At 46.0% G+C, this 18,988-nt stretch overlaps 4 protein-coding genes across 4 annotated transcripts; 1 reads left to right on the forward strand and 3 right to left on the reverse strand.

Annotated features, from left to right (window-relative positions):
• Nucleotides 1-697: 697 nt before the first annotated feature.
• LOC117856805 (uncharacterized protein At4g10930) lies at nt 698-8,508 on the forward strand. Its single transcript, XM_034739208.2, has 14 exons — nt 698-1,161; nt 1,925-2,010; nt 2,666-2,756; nt 2,914-2,963; nt 3,468-3,540; nt 3,641-3,750; nt 3,844-3,909; nt 4,034-4,653; nt 4,972-5,020; nt 5,104-6,304; nt 6,385-6,459; nt 6,790-7,267; nt 7,356-7,975; nt 8,064-8,508. The coding sequence occupies exons 1-14, from the start codon at nt 1,096-1,098 to the stop codon at nt 8,274-8,276; spliced, it is 3,798 nt and encodes a 1,265-aa protein (XP_034595099.1). The 5' UTR covers nt 698-1,095; the 3' UTR covers nt 8,277-8,508.
• Nucleotides 8,180-11,546, reverse strand: LOC117856482 (aspartyl protease family protein 2). Its single transcript, XM_034738837.2, has one exon. It carries the CDS (start codon nt 11,032-11,034, stop codon nt 9,643-9,645), a length of 1,392 nt encoding a protein of 463 aa, XP_034594728.1. The 5' UTR covers nt 11,035-11,546; the 3' UTR covers nt 8,180-9,642.
• Nucleotides 11,547-11,691: 145 nt separating this feature from the next.
• On the reverse strand, nt 11,692-15,431 carry LOC117856989 (uncharacterized). Its single transcript, XM_034739452.2, has 3 exons — nt 15,236-15,431; nt 14,910-15,105; nt 11,692-12,066 (listed from the first exon to the last, which is right to left on the reverse strand). The coding sequence occupies exons 1-3, from the start codon at nt 15,414-15,416 to the stop codon at nt 11,880-11,882; spliced, it is 564 nt and encodes a 187-aa protein (XP_034595343.1). The 5' UTR covers nt 15,417-15,431; the 3' UTR covers nt 11,692-11,879.
• A 433-nt stretch (nt 15,432-15,864) lies between these two features.
• Nucleotides 15,865-18,218, reverse strand: LOC117856990 (uncharacterized). The gene is made up of 2 exons (XM_034739453.2): nt 17,713-18,218; nt 15,865-16,354 (listed from the first exon to the last, which is right to left on the reverse strand). The coding sequence occupies exons 1-2, from the start codon at nt 18,078-18,080 to the stop codon at nt 16,120-16,122; spliced, it is 603 nt and encodes a 200-aa protein (XP_034595344.1). The 5' UTR covers nt 18,081-18,218; the 3' UTR covers nt 15,865-16,119.
• Between the last annotated feature and the right edge of the window lie 770 nt (nt 18,219-18,988).

Below are 18,988 nucleotides of genomic sequence, written 5' to 3' on the forward strand. Positions count from 1 at the left end.
GCGGTCGATGCGTGGCGGCGGCGGCAAATGCGTGGTGGCGGCGGGGGTGGATGCGGTTGCGGCGGCGGCGGTCGATGCGGGGCAGGACGGGGGTGGATGCGAAGAGCAGAGGAGGCGGGCGTGCGCTGGCGAGTGCGGGAGGGGTATGCGGGTGGGGTGCGTGCGGGAGTACGGGATTGCCAGACAATAATGAGAGGTAGAAGGTGTCCAGCCCACCTTTTAGCAAGTTTTAGCAACCCAAAACTTGCTAAAGATCTAAACTTTAGCAACTCAACTTTAGCAAGTTTTAGCAAGAGTGTTTTCCAATTTAGCAGCTCAAAGTTGCTAAATTTTAGCATCTAAAGTTTAGCAAGGTGGAAGAAAACAGGCCCTTGGACTGCCAAGCTCTCGCTCCAGTGTATAGTCCATGTGCTGGTCATCCCCTTGAAACACATGCTGGAGCTGTTCTAACCCCAACAAAAATCAAACTTCTATCTTTCTTATTTATGATGGTTTATTTAATTTTTAGCTTAAAATTTTACATTGTTTACTTCTTACGAAGAGGGAAAGATGGAAACTTAGATTTGTAGGGAAATTCTAAAAAAACTTTAATAAATCGAATATTGAGAGGTCTAATAGGCTGCGCGTACCTATTTGGGCTACGCGGGGCTACCCGAGCCCATCAAACTAGACTCCTTGGGCCTCTCTCTCAATCAATCAATGCAGTAGCACAAACGGCCCGCGCACGGCGCACATCTCCTCCCTTTCCTCTCTCCTCCAGCCGGAGCCGGACCAACACCGCCGCGGCGGCATCTCCTCCTCCGTCGCACCACCCGCCGGCGCTGTGTATAGGACATCTAACTAGACTCCTTGGTCTCCAGCCACCCAACTAAATCCCCGTTGCTAGGGCTGCCCCAGTTGCCCCTCGCCGGAGCCGGTGATACCCTGCGCCCTTCCGCGTTTCCCCAATTCGAGTGGCGAGCGATCGGACCGCGAGATTCCCCAGCTCTTTTACGCCCCGGCGCTTGATTAATCGCTTATTTTGGGCTGCGGATACTGTGGTTTGTGCACAGGCCGCGCGCGTAGCCGCCTTCTGCGTGCTGAAGCTCAATCACGATGTTCCCGTGGGAAATGGAGGTTGATGGAGAATCGAGTGGAGCTCCGGGGAAGGTGGATGATATGGTACTGTGTCCCTTTAGGCTTTTACTTGTGCTTGGCGAAGTGAAAGTTGCTTTGCTGCTGCTGAATTTACTGTTTCGTTGTTTTGCTGTTAAGTTGTGGTATTGCCATTTGCCAGTCGAGTTGTACAACGGAGAATGAACTAATGTTATGCATATAGTAGTTCCCAGTAACTACTATGCTGTCGTTCTTAGTTTGTTTGTAGCTGATTTTGTTAGTTTTCCAGTTGGATCATGCTATCATGCTTCAATGGTCTTAGAGTAAGCTATGGTTGCTCACAGGGTATGGAATGGTGTAAGTTCACAATAGTGGCTACTGGCTTCATTGCTATAGCTTGAAAAAGCAATGAATCAAACTTTAGAGTTTTTTCTCTAATCTGAATTAATTCAAACAGTGCCACCTTTCTTATGGGGATTTGTTTTGGAGTGATGAAAATCCAAACTAATAATGAACGTTGTTTGTATCCATGGGAATTTATGTTTTCTGCACATCTTCCCACTTTTGTGCTTTATAGTATGGTGTATAGCTTAGATGCTGCTATCCATACTTGGTAATCTAATGGGATGAAAGTGCGTGGTGTGATAATGTTTCAATAGATGTAGGTTGTTGAATAGATTGTTCAAAAGTAAAAGAAATATCCTGTTTCTAACTTATATGATCTGGGTGTTTGCTTCTGTAGGAGTTGTCTATTCTCTGTACCTTGAGTCCATGTTCCCTCACATAATCATGTTTGTGCTATAATATGATCTGTCAAACTGTTTTGCAGGAAAATTATGCATTCGAGAACGAAAGTTGCGGCATTTGTAGAGACATCGTCATTGATAGAGGAGTCTTGGATTGTTGCCAACACTGGTAGGGCTTCAGTCGTACTCCCTCTGTTCCAAATTATAGGTCGTTTTGGCTTTTCTAGGTTCATAGATATTATTATGCATCTAGGATAACGACCTATAATTTGGAACGGAGGGAGTAGATTCTTAGTTTTATAGGATTTGATTCATCACCTCTCATGCATATTCGACCAAGATTTGGAGGATCAACATTGTTTAGCTACTTGGGAATTTCCTTGGAATATATATTATTGGGCGGATAGTAATGAGATAGCGAAATCTGTATATTTGATAATTTGTATCCAAGCTAAGAATTCATTACACACAGTTCGTTTTCACCATCCAGGTCATTCTTATTTGATCCTACACTCTCTGGTTATAATCCACCATCCAGTATTACTTGTCCATTTCAATTCTTTGTCTTGCCTGTTACATTTGAAGTCAAATGCTCTAGTTTTAAATTGATGTTCCTATTATATGCTAGAGTGGTATCCTATTATTTTGGATTAGTAACCATTCATTCTGTTCTCTCAGCATTTAATTTATGTACCACAAGGATTTTAGAAAAGGACCTACAGCTTAGCATAAGTACCAATATAGTTATTATTTTCCAAAGATTGATATGAAGATTCCTTTAAACTGTAATGTGATGCATAGATATTGGAATTTTCAAATACCAGGTTCTGCTATACATGCATTGACAACTGGGCTGCCATCACAAATCGCTGCCCCCTTTGCAAAAGTGAATTTCAACATATAGCATGCGCTCCAGTAAGTATCAGATATCTTTTTTTTTAATCTTTCCTTGGCTGAATTCTGACAATACGTGTGGAGGAAATTTGATTGAAAACGTTTATCTCTAACTTCTCACCTTGGATGGTAGAACTTTATTGGAATATAATTGTTTATATTGCTTTTACTGGTGAAGGTATATGGCACGATTGGATCTATTGATGAAGATGAATACTCTTTAACAAGGTATAGCAGCAACTCCTTGTGCTTCCAGTATGTACACATGTTAGTTTAGCACTGCTATCTGTAATTGCTTATGTTATATATTCTGTGGTCCCCTGTTTTCTCCTAAGTCCCAAGGTAGATTATTTCTATAATATGCTTTAGTCTTTTTTATCTCAGAATGTTATGTTTTCATTATCAACGAAGTAGAGGAATACTTTTAGTCTCTGAATCTCTGTGCCAGTGAAAGCTTGGCCTCGGTTTCTTCTCAAGCGAAGAAACGAAAAGGTGATATTGACTTACCTGATCTTGTGAAGTAGGAAATGGTAATGGAATAGCTGGAAGCTTGTGCATAGCTGCATCATTTGCATATGAATTTGTGCCATATCATTTTTCCCTGAATGACATGATTGTGCATTTCTTATTTTATGATTTATCCAATCTTATGTTAACCCCTTTCCTACCAATGCTCAAAGAAATAAAATTAAGGCCATTTCATGACTTCTATCTACGCTTCTCATTGTGCAGCTGTGATGATGATTGGTACGTGCAAGAGGAAAGCAGCACACTTTCCTTCCCATCGTACTATATTGATGCAGAAGTAACAATATTCAGATAACACTCACAATCTCCTTTTGTCATATACTTCTCTGTCCCATGAAGTTGATTGTGTATCTTGATCTGTTTATCCCGTTCTGCAGGCAGTGGTTTGTTTGGATGATGGTGATTGCAAGATTCGGAGTGGACTTGTGACAGCTGAAGATGATTCAACTTTAGATACATCAATTGCTTGTGACTCCTGTGATAAATGGTACTTAATTTTGTTATCCTTTCTGAGATTATTAATTGAGACTTGGGAACCATATTCCTTCTCTAATCTTGTTTATCCTTAACTCTAAGCCAGGTATCATGCTATATGCGTGGGGTTCAATCCAGAAATGACTTCTGAAAATACATGGCTGTGCCCAAGGTAATGTGATATCTTCTGACTATTTCTTCAATCACCCTTTGCTTGTAACAGAACAGGAGTAGTAATTAATTATGTTGAATTTGCTCTGCTGTTGTGATAATTGGATCATCACTTCCATTTCTAGGTGCGTGTCTACTGAAGTGAAACACGCGGCAGATGTTATCTTGAAGCAAAACCTAGGTGGAGAATGTGTAATTGATTCTGATAGGACAAGTGCCGATGCATCATTTTCTGGGAGGGTATCTGTCTCTGTTGCTGATGAGGGAGAAACTGCCCTTGTTGTATCAATGGTGGGTGTACAGTCTGAAACTAGGAGTGATCTATCAGAAGCTTCACTAGACTTGAAGACAGCACATGAAGCATTTAACTACAATCCATATCCAAGCCATTCCAAAGATGCTTTTAAACATGATTCTATTGCAGATGCTAGTACCCTGAGGAGCACAGATAGTTTCAGTAGATCCCAGAATAAATCTTCTGAAATGAATATTGTTCGCACTCTTTACTCTGAACCAACAGAAATGTCATTTCAGTTTTCACCTATACGTGAGCCAGCAGCAACCATATTTAGCTCAGAGCGGGGTAATATGTCAAATGAACAATTGGAAGTACCAAAGCTCGTGTCATCTTGTCCAGTAATAGACAACAGTAAGGAGGCTAAAAATACTGGAGAGGATAATGCAGTTCAAAAAAGCAATAATGAAAGATCTCCTGTGATCAAATCTCCACAACCTTTCTCACCAGGTATGCTGTGGCCATTTGCAGATGTGTCATATTTATAGCTTGTTTATTTGGATATGGCATGGCAATGACACTAAGTGCAACTGTGAAAAGTATTCATATATTGATCACTGTGTTTTTTTACCATTTATTATGCTAGGCTACCTCAGCAGACAACAGCTATGATATTTCATATGGATATACCATGACTATTACAATCCTATTCTGTTAAGCTGCATTTTATTCTAGCACCAAATTTTTGCATCCAACATGGCGTATTCTCTTCTATAAATGCTGCTAGTAAGACTGTAAGATTGACTAACATGCATGTGATTGATACAGATGCAGTTCAGCAGATGAAAAGTGCTCAGAACATGCAGTCGCCACTCAGGTGAAAATCCTCGGGAACTTAGAACTCATTTGTTTCATGTTGGTCCAACCATTTCATTTAGTAACTTTTTTATGATTTTTTAGGCATGATGGACATGAGAGCAATGGCATGAAAGATGAGAAAGACATGGAATCAGGAAGTGAAGTGAGCCATCCCGCGAAGAAAGCAAAATTGGAAGTGCATGAACAAGATACAAATGTAATCGGAAATTCTGTTTTTTCTTCAACGTGCGGTCATACTACTAATTCTGCAAAAGATACCGTTGATGATATGTCAGAGTTTCTTCCACAACATGAATCTATTCCCGATATAATGAGTATTGTTGAAGGTGAGGCCTACATAAGGGATCCTGGTAGAGCTCTGGCAAAACCCGTAGGACGAAGAGCAGGAGATAAGCCTGGCCTTAGAGTGAAAAAGATCTTCCGAAAGGAAGAGGGAAAACAATCAACTGCTATGGTTCAAAAGCTACAGAAAGAGATAAGGGAAGTGGTTAGAGATACAGGCACTAATATACTTGAGAAGGATGGATCTTTTGATGAACAACTGTTGACTGCATTCCGTGCAGCTATAGGAAAGTCAGTGGATGGAACAGCCAAAAGTACTAACCAATTAATAAGAACAAGGAGGTCATTGCTTCATAAGGGCAAGAAACGTGAGAATCTGACCAAAAAGTTGTATGGAACATCCACAGGAAGAAGAAGAAGTGATTGGCATCGTGATTGGGAAGTTGAATTCTGGAAATACCGTTGCTCCCCAGGAACAAATCCGGAAAAGATTGAGACACTGCAATCAGTACTCCAGCTACTCAAGAGATCCTCTGAAATGGACAAGGAAAGTGCTCAGGGGAAAAGGACAGAGAATAACAATTCTATTTTGTCCAGGTTGTATTTAGCTGATGCGTCAGTTGTCCCGAGGAAGGATGATATAAAACCTCTCTCTGCCCTTGCAGGATGTGCACCATTAGATAAAAGTAGCCAAATCAAAGCTAATAATAGCAAATCTCCTAACATACCTGTAGCAGGGACTGATGCAACTAAAATCAGTTCACCCAGCAACACTGGAAAAATATCAAGTGCTTCAACTCTGAATAAAGAAGCATCAAGCAGAAGAGAAAATAGAAACAATCAGCCCTCCCTGGATCAAAAAAATCATTCTTCTGGTGATATCAAGGAGGACAAGAGAAAATGGGCACTTGAGATCCTGGCAAGAAAGAATGGCAGCTCTGTTACAAGCAAAGATCAAACTGGAGACGATGATGCTCTCAAGGGAAAATTCCCTCTACTAGTATGTGCCTGTTTTTCTAAAACGTTTTAAAGAAGTACATTAACAACTCCACAAAATACTCATTTACTTGGTTTTCTTAGGCACAACTTCCGGTGGATATGAGGCCAAAGCTTGCGGCTGGCCGCAATAACAAAGTTCCCGTATCAGTTAGACAGGTAACCATATGTTGGGCATTTCTATAGATTTCAAGAATCTCGTTTGGTCGACCAGCTGTTAAATAGTTTCTAATGCTTGTTAGCTGCTCTTGTATACACCGTGGTGTAGAATTAGATTTTTTTTTTTGCTTTTCAAACTGCAGAAAAATGGTTTAGCTAATTGACCATCGAATGATACATTTTTCTGAACTGATACCTGATTTGCCAAACATGATGCTGACTTTATCACAACATAATTCTAGGCATAAGTGTCCTAGGCATAACTGTGCTTGCATTTTCTTTGAAATCCAGCTGTCAAGTTATTAATCGGACTTATGGTATGTATCACAGGTACAACTTCACCGCATCGCGGAGCATTATTTGCAGAAAGCAAATTTGGATGTCATCCGCAGATGTGCAGATACTGAATTGGCCATTGCTGATGCTGTCAATGTTGAAAAGGACATTTACGAAAGGTCAAGCAGCAAATCCATATATGTGAACCTTTGCTCTCAGGCTAGTCGCCAGCCTGCCAAGGAGAAATCTGATAAGGACACTTCAACTCTTACCAAAAAGACTGAATTAGGCAGTGATCTGATATCACAGAAAGTTGCATCTGAGAACAATGTTAGTGGCAGTGATATGGAAGATGCTCTACACAGAGCAGTCGTCTCTGATCTAAAGAGTGAAATAGGGGATGCTATTACATCAGAGCAAACTGTGCAGAAGCACATTGTTAGCTTCAGCAACGCAGAAGAAGCACTAAGAAAAGCGGGCCTCTTTGATTCCCCTCCTAACAGTCCTGAGAGAGAGATCACATCAGTTGAAGGTAATTCCAATTCCCTGACAGTTTTAATTGTCCAAAGTTTTCACAAAGGAATTATTAATTGTGAAAGATACTCTGTTGGTTAATGCAGGAGAATGCAGACTAGAGGAACAGAGCAAAAACTTAGAGTCAAATCACGATTATAGGGTGAAGGATGTATCCTCAGTGAAAGATGACAAATCACCACTACCTAATGATCATGATGCTGCAAACTGTCAAAACCTCAATACCGTGTTGTGTCAGCAACAAAAACCTAATTCTGAAGAGCAACAGAAGTTGACAGCCCGGGGAGAAACTGAGGACGTGATAGCAAACGAAACAAATGCAACAAACTTGGCTGAAGATGATAGGTGCAGCGAGCAATGTGAAAAATCAAGTGGACCAGGTAAAGAAATTTCTATTGATAGCAATATGCCTGATAAAGTTACTGGGAATGTGGAGACCTCGAGAGATATGGAAAAAGCTGCTAGCATTTTGCCTAGTCAATCTCACAAGGATGGCTTGGCAAGAGATGGTGAAGTGATCAGCAAACCAAAGAATTTGGAGCCAGCTAAAGAGAAATCTTCCAGTGACAAACCATCACTAAACAGCAAACACCCAAAAGGAGACAAACCAAGCCATATAGCTGAAGGTGGAGATGATCCGAAGAAGCAAGCACCTGATCAAGCCGGTAAAAGCACACCAGATGCCTCAAGCTCTACATATAAGAAGGTATCCCACTTACTCGATTGGTGGTATTTTTCTTGTAGCTCTCACCGTTCTCGCCTCTTCATACATGTTTCCCTTTCAATGTATGTAGGTTGAAATGTTCGTGAAAGAACACATCAGGCCACTCTGCAAGAGTGGTGTGATCACCGTTGAGCAGTATAGGTGGGCTGTGACGAAAACAACAGACAAGGTAATGAGCTTCCACCATGACGCGAAAAATGCGAGCTTTTTGATCAAGGAGGGTGACAAGGTGAAAAAGCTTGCGCTGCAGTACGTTGAGGCAGCTCAGCAGAAGATTAATTGATTCCGCCTGAGTTTGTAAAATGTAACTACGGGAGTACAACAGCAATTCATCCATATGCATGACGTCATGCGACATTGGCCAATGCTTGTGGATCACATGGGTAATCCGTAATCATGGGTGGCCCTGTGTCATACTTCCCATAACTTCTGTACATTTGAAACCTGAGAAAACATGCAGGACATGTTTCATATCTTTCAAAAAGAGTAAAACGCACAGTAAGTCGATCAACTTATACGCACTTGTCATTTAGGTCCATAAACTTCAAAAGTAGTTCATAAACTTTTCCAATCGTTCACTGCAGGTCTATACACATCCATGTAGGCAGCTAGTGAGTCCGTACACATCCATATAGGCAGCTACTGATGACGTGTCATGCTGACTGTGCATCTCCTCTCTCAAACCCTCTTTCCTTCGGTCTTACATATTTTATCGAGCAGGTTGTGGGTACCTTCCCCATGGCGCGTTCAGGAGGTCGGCGAGTGTGCTCGTCTCGCATCAACGACTCTGGTGATGCTGGGCGCTTCCGTTCCTTGAGGAGCTAGGATAGGAGCTACCAATCCTCCTTCCAAGCTGCGTCCATCCTGGCGGTTCGACACAGTCAGCGTCGTACGGCTGCGCGTACCCACCAGATGTCCTGCGGCTCCGGGCAGTGGCGGAGGTCAATCTCGAGCGTGCCTTCTGCCTCAATGCCGAGCTGGAGGAGAGCGCATGCCTCAATGCTCGAGTGCGCCTGCTCCCTCGCCATGCCTGCCGGTCGCCGCCCGCTCCTTTCTCCCTTGCTGTTCCGGCCGCCCGCACCTGCTCCCTTGCCTTGCCCGCTGCTTGCGACTCCTCCCGTTGCCGCATGGGCTGCCTGCTGCCCTCACCTGCCTTCACCAGCGTCGCGTCTGGAGCCCCTGGCCCAGCTCGGTGGAGGAGGACCTCGAGGAGCCGCGCGGAGAACCGGCCGGACCCACGAATCGACGGTGAAGGAGGGACTGACCAGTAACGTCAGCGAGCACCAGCTGGTTGCCCTCGGACGCCGTGTGCCATGGAGGGACATGCGGCGCAGGGAAGGGCGGCAAGAAGCCGGCAAGGCTGCCGAACTGTGCATTCGCTCATGCAGGAGCTCATCTTGCCCAAAACATGCTTGACGAAATGCCCCAGCCAAAGAACATGGGAATAGATGAAGAGATATGAGAGAGTGGAGGGTTATGGACCTACTAGGAACGACTTTAAAAAGTTTATGGACTCAGAAATGCAAGTTGATGGATCTCCAATACATTTTACTCTTTCAAAAATAACTGAGGAAACAGTTTATAACTACAAGCCAACACGCACAAGTGTTTCAGGTTAAATTCAAGAAAATTCACTGGCATCTGATCACTCAGACTGAACATCCGTTTGGCCCGAAACCGATCCTCCCCCTCTCCACATCAAACACAACCCGAAACCCCTGTTGCTGGACGTTGCCGAGCACGTTGAGGCCGTCGTCCGCCGCCTGGAGCCCCAGGCAGAAGTACGTCCGGCGATCCCCGCCCTCCACGGGCACGAGGTAGTTCGCCGGAGGCAGCGCCATGTTCGCGCCGCCGGCGAAGTGCAGCACGACGCTGGGCACGCGGACCGTCGCGTGTCCCCTCCCGCCGCGGAGGTCGTAGCACGCGTCGAACACCGAGAAGTTGTCGGCCACCTTCCGCATCCCGCCCGCCGCCGCGCCTGCGTCGAAGGCGTCGCGCACCGCCGTGTACGCGTCCCCGGCGAACCGCGAGATGGCGGTGCCCGAGTCCACCACGACGCCGCCGTGCCCGGTGGCCGCGTCCAGAGCGAGGCTGGCGCCGGAGAACCCGGCCACGCGCTCGCCGCCGACGCTGAAGCCGACCATGTCCACGTAGTAGAGGCTCGGCCGCCGCGGGTTCGTCCGCAGCAGGGTGAACGCCGTGGACGGCGGCTCCGGCGTACGGCCGAACACGAGGTACGCGGAGCCGTTCTCCCGCGCGCGGGACATGCGGTCGCCGAGGCAGTAGGAGAAGACGCGCCCGTAGGTCGCCGCCGCCTGCGTCGGGAAGGACAGCTCGCCCCGGCCGACGCCAAGCAGCCCCGCCGCCGACTCCAGCAGCCCGCCGTTGTCGTGGCCGCACCCGAGCGTGACGTTGTGGGCGCGCGCGTCGTCGCCGGGGAAGACGAGCCTGTCGGTGGCGAGGTGGCCGCTGGAGGCGGAGCCGTCGCCGTACACCACCATGTAGACGCATCCCCCGGTGCGGGCGTCGCAGCCGGGGTAGCGGAGGACGCCGCGGCACCGCTGCGAGGCGCAGGGGATCGGCCTGTGCGTGCTGGAGCCCCGCGGGTCGTAGAGCGGGGTCAGCTGGCGGTAGCAGCGGCGGCAGGGCGCGCACTGGAGCCAGATGAGGTCGCTGCCTGTGTCGATGACAACGAGCGCGCGCGCGGGCGGGTCGCCGACGCCGACGGTCGCGAAGTACTCGCCGCTGTCGAAGGGGAGGCCCGAGAGGACGTGGGAGCGGAGCCGGTGACCACCGCCGTGGTCGTCGGTGGTCGAGTGTAGGGACGACGGGGCCAGCTGCTGCACGGTGTAATGGGCGGCGTCGGCCACGTGGAGGCGGAGGAGGAGGAGGCTGCCCGGCGTGGCGCCGGGAGCGGGGGGGAAGACGGCGTCGCGGTGGACGATGGGGACGTGGAGCGTTCTTCTTGGTGGTTGAGTGGCGTGGGCGCTGAAGGAGACGAGGAAGAGGAGGCGGCGGAGCAGTAGGTTGGGCAACGCCATGAGGGCACGCCGGCGGGAAGTGTACACGTATGAAGAGGCATGCGTAAGAATGACGTTTCGACGGAGTTGAACTTCTCGTGAAGCATGATGCGTTTAAAATCAATTTTACCAATTACATTAGGCGTGCAAGTTTTCAGCCATGAATGCTACTGGCTCGTTGCTTTAACTCGAAACACCCCTTCAGGCAGGCTTCAGTTGCCTTAATAACCAGCAGTTTCCTTTGAAGGACTCGTCATTCAGCTAACAAGATGGCTGCTGGTCTGTGTATCTGAACTCCCGTCGGCACTTCCAGGCTGTTCGCCTGTTCTTGCCACGCAATTCATTCGCCAGTTTTACCTGCCAAACTCCCCATAACTGCTCCGCATCTTTCCTGGAATGTGGACAATACTGCATGTGTGCAGCCCGTGACGTGGCAGGGGCACCCGCCGAGCTCGTGCGGCCATCACCGATCAGCCATGAATCACAAACGCTGCAAGCAGCTCACACACAGTAACATGTTCATACTGGAACCAGAATTACAAGACAAGCACAGTACGACAGCTCTCAGGCCTCTGATGTGTAGCACCGCATATATCAGATAGTCATAAGCATACGACATACCAATCTCATGCCCAGTTGCACAAGCATTTCATAGACCTGACGCACAACAGGGCAGAATACAGTAAAATTATTAGCTCATCATTTATCGTTCCACCGAGATCAATGTAATTCCACATCATCAAGGTTCAAGAGCATTCGAGAATAACAAAACTTTGCATCACATTCATGTCAGAGCAAAACTGACCACCAACACAGTATTCGTCGGCAAATGTCCTAATGTCGTTGCTCATGCTAGAGGTAAGGCTTCAGACATGGTAGCCCGTGAGAGTAAACCCTCTACCGACGATCTCACCAAGGCAGGACCAAGCATACAACTCGATGCCAAACAACGCCGCGACGCCAGCATCCTCAACCTTCAGACTGCTTCTGTTTTTCCACAAGAGCTTCGCGCTGTCAAGCTCCTTCCAGAATGACTCGTAACGGGCAGGAAGGCTGCAAGAAGCACATACCCACAGGTAACTATATTGGAATTTTGATGACAGCACAGTATATACAATGCATATTTCTCAAAATCATCTGTTATAAAATATTCCAATATATTGAACTGGAGGCTGCCAGAGAGATTATTTAGGTGGAGTTCGTGGACATCTGTGATATCTGAGTATTCTTTATCCAATACTTGAAATCTGATGCTATAAGTTACCACATGCACGATTTTTTTAGAAAAAAAAATTCAGAACTATTACAACATCCTGACATTAAAATATGGCTGATATCAAAAACCGCATCAGGACACCTAGTACCTCTTGGGGACTAGGACTTTAGGAGACAAGAATAAAGTCAAGAATCCTTACTGACCATAAAGGTTTAATGGAAAGGCAGTTCGAGCACAAGTAATTTCCTATGTCCTATATAGACAAGTCATCATAAACATTTCTCTTAATAAACAAATTACACAAACTTCTGTAAACATAAGCAGATATAACTCAACATCCGAGTAGATATAATTCAACATCCAAGCAACAGACATAATTGGTAAATATCAATGCGGTGGAAGACACATGATTCATATGAGAAAAAAATATCTAGAGCCTTAAGAGTACCACTATGATTAGTGTTGACACCGTTCTTGACATGTGTCAAAACTGGCGTCAAAAAGAAGCAAGGATGCTGATGCATGACAGAAGGGCAACGGCTAGTGAAAACGGCCGATAGAGTCACAGAGGTTCAGCCGATGAAAGGTGATGGAGACCCAGACGATGAGGACGGGAGGTGCCAGCCGATGAAGGGTGACGGGGACCCAGCCGATGCGAGCAAGAGAATTCCAACCGATCGGAGATATTGGGGTTCGACCGTTAAAAGGCAAGAGAGTCTTGATCGGCGAAGATATTGCAAGACAATGCATGTAGAATTGGTCGAGGGAGGCCAAATTTGTTTTCGACTCTTGTACGAGTCGTTTTATTTAGACAAGTTTGTTTCTTTAGTTACAGATATTGTATTGCGTCGTAATCGACTAGGACTAGGAGTCTTGAGTTTAGGATATAAATAGAGATCCTGCGAGGTCTGAAAAACATGTACACATAAACAAACAAATCTACTTTATTCATAATTTACTTTCAAGTTGGCGACTTCGCCAAAGTTCTCTTTTTCTTCACGAGTTCTTCCAAGCTAGCAAGGCTGCATCATCTTGATCTCCGGCTGGATTGTAAGTTCCACATTTATCGAGTAATTTCTAGGCTTTAACTTCCGGTGCATCGTTGTTGTTTCGTCTAGATTTATTCATCAAGTTATTGATATTTGCTAGATCTGCAAGTTTATTTGTTTAAATCTTGTTGCTTTAGCTTTTATCACCACTATCCAGCTTGGAATAGGTTCCAATCGGCTTCTTATCCTGTTTTTCAATCAAGAACTGTTTTATAGCCAATTAGATCTGTTTCAAGTGTTGTCCGCGTAGCATTGTTTAGGTTGCGTTTCAACAGTTCCTTTGCATTGATTACGCATACATCGGCTAACCTAGCCGATCGTCTTTTTCTGTATCGGCTACCCGGCTACCCGGCCATTACGATCTCCTGGAGCTAATCGGAACATCAGTCGATTCACTCTCGAACTTAACGTCTTCTTTGCCCTTGTCAATTAGCAGGTCAAATTGACTAGCACGCCTTGGATCGAGAGGGTTACAACTTGTACTTGAACGAAGCAGATCTCTCAGGTTTCGTGTGTTAGTACGCGAAGGTCACCGCCCGATTTTCGCGTCAACAATTAGTTTGATAGCCATCTGCAAATTGTGACCCAAAGGAAACTACAATTTGCAATGGTTAAAAGGGTCTAATCCTAAATAGGGGTGCTAATAGATCAGCCCATCCATACGATTTATGTGAAATTTTCTATGTTCTATTTGTGTTCAGGCAGCCCAACCTTTGTGCATACCGCAACAAGAGGCAATCATAGAGTTTGATCACAGTACTTGCACCCCCTGTGCTTCAGTTGTATCAACCTAGAAAACTTCAAGGTTAACAAGGAACAATTTAGGCCCTTATGAACAAAGAGGCAATGGATGTAACCGGAGGCTCTTTGGATCAATCCATATCCTCCTCCGTTGAATTCCCTAAGAACGTAAGAATTTCCCATATGAACCCAACACATCCCCAAATGATCACTATGCAAGAAAAGTCACCAATGCGCTTCCCATGGGTATACAAGCTCAAAAATTAATGCAGAGAGACTAACATAAGCGCCACATGAAACTTTAAAGATTAAAGGCTATCCACCTACAGTTCCAAGTTGTTCTAATGACTCGTTAAATTGGCCAAATTCAGACGGATTTGGCAATACGATGATCTACTAACACCCCACAGGAACCTCTAGATGCATATCCACCAACAGCTCCAAGCTGTTCTAATTACTCGTTAAATTGGGCAAACTCGCATGATGATCGACTACCACTTGCCTTGGTGCAACTTCGCAAACATCAGGAAACAGGCCCAGTTTGGTACAAACTCCTAAAGTTTAGTAGTGTACTAAAGTAAAGTTTAGGACCCTCAAATTGCTAGTCCTAAAGTTTAGTACATGGCTGTTTGGATGGACTACTAATCTTTAGGACCTTAGAGGGAAAATGTCATTTTTACCCTCCAATTACTCCTCTAAACTACCCTGCACTGTTCACGTCATTAATGCATGCGAGGGCAATAGGGGTAAAGGGGGACTTGAGGACCACTTTTAGGAGAAATCCTAATTTTTAGAAGGGTGTATCCAAAACAGGCCCACAATCTAGCATTCCAGATACCAATCGACGCCTAGGGCTGGGGGCGAACAGGACAGGGGGAACAAGCACTGACCTCGCGAGGCGGGTGTAGAAGAGCTGCTTGGAGAGCTCCTGGCACTTCTGGATGGTGGGCGGGTCGACGACGTAGTGCTTGTTCTTCTCCATGAGCGTCTTGTGGTACGCGCAGCCGTGCTTGGCCGCGAACCTCGTCGCCTCGCACGCCTTGGACTGCAGCTGCGCCAGCTTCGACCCCAGCGCCGCCATGGGATCTGCTCACGGTTCGAGACGGGCCAATGCGGGTCAGAGGAAGAAGAAAATCGCGAGGAGGGGAGAGGAAATCCCCAATCCGCCGGTTCGAAAGCAGATTCGAGGCTCCTTTTATGCTTCACGTGGATTTACCTTTTGATTGTGGCCGGGGAGTTCGAGGAAGAGGACGGAAGGAGAGATCCGAGTTGAAGGCGCGCGAGTTGGGAGAGGCGGCTATGGGGGGCGGAGGAGAGGAGAGGAGGCGCAGGTCTATTAGCGGCGGTCGTCTTGGACGGGAGGTTAGGGCTGCTTGCTTTGTCCAAGCGGACTCCATTATGCGTATGATTTCCATTGGTAAGTCCAAGCTAATCCCCTCATTTTTTTTCCAAACAAAATTGCACAAATGTGTCACGGACATGTGGCCTCAGCACCACTTGTTATCTCACATTTAGGCACTCCAATTATACTCCCTCCGTTCTTAAATATACGATGTTTAGGACAACATTATATATTTAAGTACGGAGATAGTACATTTTTTGAAAAGAAAATTCACCGTGCTACCGAAGAAAACCTCCCTCTGTAAGGCGTGCAGTAAACAGTATTTGAGTTTGGACGAACAGGAATTAAGAGTAGCAATCAGCAGTCATGCAATTGTTTTACCTCAACAGTTCCTGACTTCATGCATGGCTGCATCTCGTACAAGAGAAACTTGTGAAGCCCAACCGATCCCAAGGGGCGGGGTAAAGAGTAGCGCTTGATTGCCCAAAAAAAAAAGATAACCATTCACAAACAAGACACGGCGTATTCCTGCATTACAATGGGATAGGAAAAGTACAGATCCACAGCTGGTCTGTCCATTACTGTTGAACTGATTTGGTACACGAGTTCCATGCTCATCAAACAACCTGGACATACATCCTTCCAGGTACAACAACAAATTTGCAAATCCGAGCGCAAGGCTGTGCTTATTTCAGATGACAAGCAGGTCAAATGCGAAGAAATACAGCAAGCGAACAATAACAAGAACGGACAATGCTTCACTTGGTCCACCAGTGATGGAAGTCCTTGCGCCTGTTGATCTTCTTTTGGAGCTGGAGGACACCGTACAGTAGTGCCTCGGCTGTTGGTGGGCATCCAGGGACGTAGATGTCAACAGGAACAATACGGTCGCACCCACGGACAACAGAGTAGGAGTAGTGGTAGTATCCACCACCGTTAGCACAGCTGCCCATCGAAATAACCCATCGAGGCTCAGGCATTTGGTCATAAACCCTGCGGATAATAAATGAAGTTAGCATCAATGAGGAGCATTACGAAACTAATGAGTTGGTAATGCATAAATTTTAAAATTATCCACAAACTATAACAGTCAACCAGAAATTGCTAATGAAATCCTCTCAAGCCCACAGGCCACACATACATCTCAAAAGAAAAATGAGAAGGGAGGAGGGATGGCAATAAGCTCGATTTTGAAGGACACACCAAACAACTCCTCCCCTTCCCTTGTTCCTATATATGTTAGCTCTCTGTTCCAGCAGTCAGACAGAGGGTACATGCTTGTTTTTGTATCATGGTAAGCAAACACAAGAGCATGTCTTCTCCTACCCATTGAGACTATGAATTTTGCAACGATATGTTATTTAGTAATTAAGTTTGTTTAAAGAATTGGCAATGTACAAGCACGTATAGCGACAAGTCTAAATGTTATAATACAGTCCTAAGTACATATGCATAGATCAGCAATCGAAATTTAAAATGTTTTGACTTATGAATGCAACAGAGGGACTGCATCCAAAAGTGATACTGGAATCGATAGAGAATTCTTATATTTCAACATCTACAGTCACTAATTAGTAGTATCGAACATTCCAAGGAATAGTTCTGGTACAGGATTAGAATTTAATTCTCCAAAACTTTGTAATGCACAAACCAGCAGGCAAGACAATAAAATGAACTAAGTTTCTCTTGGAACTTCAACAAGTTACTGTCAACCTGCTAAACAGATGGAACAGAACAGTAACACCACTCATCTTAGAAAGGCACAACTCAAACAACAGGAACCGTATGCAAATTTATACCAAGAAATTACCCATGCTGGTTTGGACAATATGCAAACCAAGGTCATAACTCACATACTATAATAATAACTCCAGAAGACTACACAAACAAGAAAAATGGTGGGTGTGAAATTAAAATCCCTATACAAATAGAATAAAAGAAATCATCATATAGCAGCGGTATAAAGGAAACTAATCAATTATAATTATGTTGAAAGGTTGGGCATATAAGCTGTAATCATTTTCTAGAAGACTTGTGGATATAATCAAGTCTATGTTGCTGGTTTTCAGATGAAATTGCCACATCATATTCAACAACAATATTGAGATGGTGTTCATGATGCACACTGAAAATTCACCCTGCTAATGATGTAAGCACAACCTGGTTCCTACAAACAGCGTGGCCAATCAATAATAATCAAAATCTTATTCTACGGACCCATTTCCTCAGTGCAGAGATGGGAACCTATTAATTCATACTCCCCTACCCAGATCCTTTGTGAGATCTACCCACCCCCGAATCGAAATCTTAAATCGGGCTGAACAAACCGAGATGAGGAATGGGTTACTGACTTGCGGAGGGCCGGCGCCATCTTGTTGGTGAGTGTTCCGGCGACGATCATGCAGTCGGACTGGCGCGGCGAGGGGCGGAAGATGACGCCGAAGCGGTCGAAGTCGTAGCGGGACGCGCCGGCGTGCATCATCTCCACGGCGCAGCAGGCGAGCCCGAAGGTCATGGGCCAGATCGAGCCCTTGCGCGCCCAGTTCATCAGGTCGTCCACCTTGGAGACCACGAACTCGGCCGTCTTGGACATCGCCGGCGGGGGGGCGCCCCCGTACGGCGCCGGGGACGCCGGCGAGGCGCCCGCCGCGGCGGCGGCGGAGTACGCCCGCGGGGTGGAGAGGAGCGCGAGCCGCGCCGTGCGCGGGAGCAGCGCCATGGCCGGTCGCTAGGGTTTCCTCACCTCGTGGAGGAGGAGGTGGAAGCGTAGGCGAATTTGGGGGATGGCTTCTCGAAGCTCTCGGCACGGAGAGGTCGGAGAGGTGGCTGTCTCGCGGCCGTGGTGAGGTCCGGGCGCGTGTTGGGTGCGTGCTGGGTGGAGTGTGACTGGCCCAACTTTTGTGGTGTCTTGTATATAGCGGCCCAGGCCCAAGTCCCAAACATTTTTCTGAGGCTAGTCAGTCCTTCGAGCTGATCGCTAATGGGCGTAAATTGCCTCGGTTAAAGAGAAAGCCCAGCTGCAATGTCACACATGGAAGATACCTAAGACAAACTGTTTTTCAAATTGACCTTATCTTCCTGTAAGCAATGATGAGTTGTTTTCGTCAAAATACGAAGATAAAGAAGATGAGTCGGTAGCTGAAGTCCTTATTTGCATTAAGCAAATCCCGTTTGATGATTGTAATGCCTTACTGAACTCTTGACAAATGCTCTTGAATCTTTTCAAAAGAAGTAACAACTACCAAAGAAGAGGTAGATTAAATCCCCATGCGTGACTCCAAGAGTTGCTAGGCTTTCCGTCGCAATGAAGTTCATCAGAGGCTCAAAGGTGAAGGAAAATTTTAACACTTGGAAGTTGTATAATGCATTCTCATTTGCGAAATCCTGGCGGCAAGCAAGGCAAGCTCATGTACACCCAAGTAAAATTGACTAGTAGCGCGCGGTCCACCACTGGACGCCGTCAGTCAAGATCGGTGCGTGTGTGCAAACAGCCAAACACCACGAAGCTTCACGTGGGTGTGCGTGTACCCGACGAGGTGGGAGTCCGTGGCTCCAGTCCAATTGCTTTCCCGCGGATCGAGGATATGTCAGAGCATATCCCACGAATATGTACCTGAAAATTTGGTG

The sequence above is a fragment of the Setaria viridis genome, chromosome 5 (assembly GCF_005286985.2).
Source record: "Setaria viridis chromosome 5, Setaria_viridis_v4.0, whole genome shotgun sequence".
Taxonomy (NCBI): domain Eukaryota; kingdom Viridiplantae; phylum Streptophyta; class Magnoliopsida; order Poales; family Poaceae; genus Setaria; species Setaria viridis.

Excerpts from the sequence above, each read along its gene's own strand:
- LOC117856805 (XM_034739208.2), top strand. The coding sequence starts at position 1,096 with ATGTTCCCGTGGGAAATGGAGGTTGATGGAGAATCGAGTGGAGCTCCG. Across the intron at positions 2,011-2,665 it reads TTGGATTGTTGCCAACACTG|GTTCTGCTATACATGCATTG; the intron begins GTAGGGCTTCAG and ends TTCAAATACCAG. Across the intron at positions 7,976-8,063 it reads CAAGCTCTACATATAAGAAG|GTTGAAATGTTCGTGAAAGA; the intron begins GTATCCCACTTA and ends CAATGTATGTAG.
- LOC117856482 (XM_034738837.2), bottom strand. The coding sequence starts at position 11,034 with ATGGCGTTGCCCAACCTACTGCTCCGCCGCCTCCTCTTCCTCGTCTCC.
- LOC117856990 (XM_034739453.2), bottom strand. The coding sequence starts at position 18,080 with ATGGCGCTGCTCCCGCGCACGGCGCGGCTCGCGCTCCTCTCCACCCCG. Across the intron at positions 16,355-17,712 it reads ATGGCGCCGGCCCTCCGCAA|GGTTTATGACCAAATGCCTG; the intron begins GTCAGTAACCCA and ends TATTATCCGCAG.
- LOC117856989 (XM_034739452.2), bottom strand. The coding sequence starts at position 15,416 with ATGGAGTCCGCTTGGACAAAGCAAGCAGCCCTAACCTCCCGTCCAAGA. Across the intron at positions 15,106-15,235 it reads TCCCCGGCCACAATCAAAAG|ATCCCATGGCGGCGCTGGGG; the intron begins GTAAATCCACGT and ends AACCGTGAGCAG. Across the intron at positions 12,067-14,909 it reads TTCTACACCCGCCTCGCGAG|CCTTCCTGCCCGTTACGAGT; the intron begins GTCAGTGCTTGT and ends TGCTTCTTGCAG.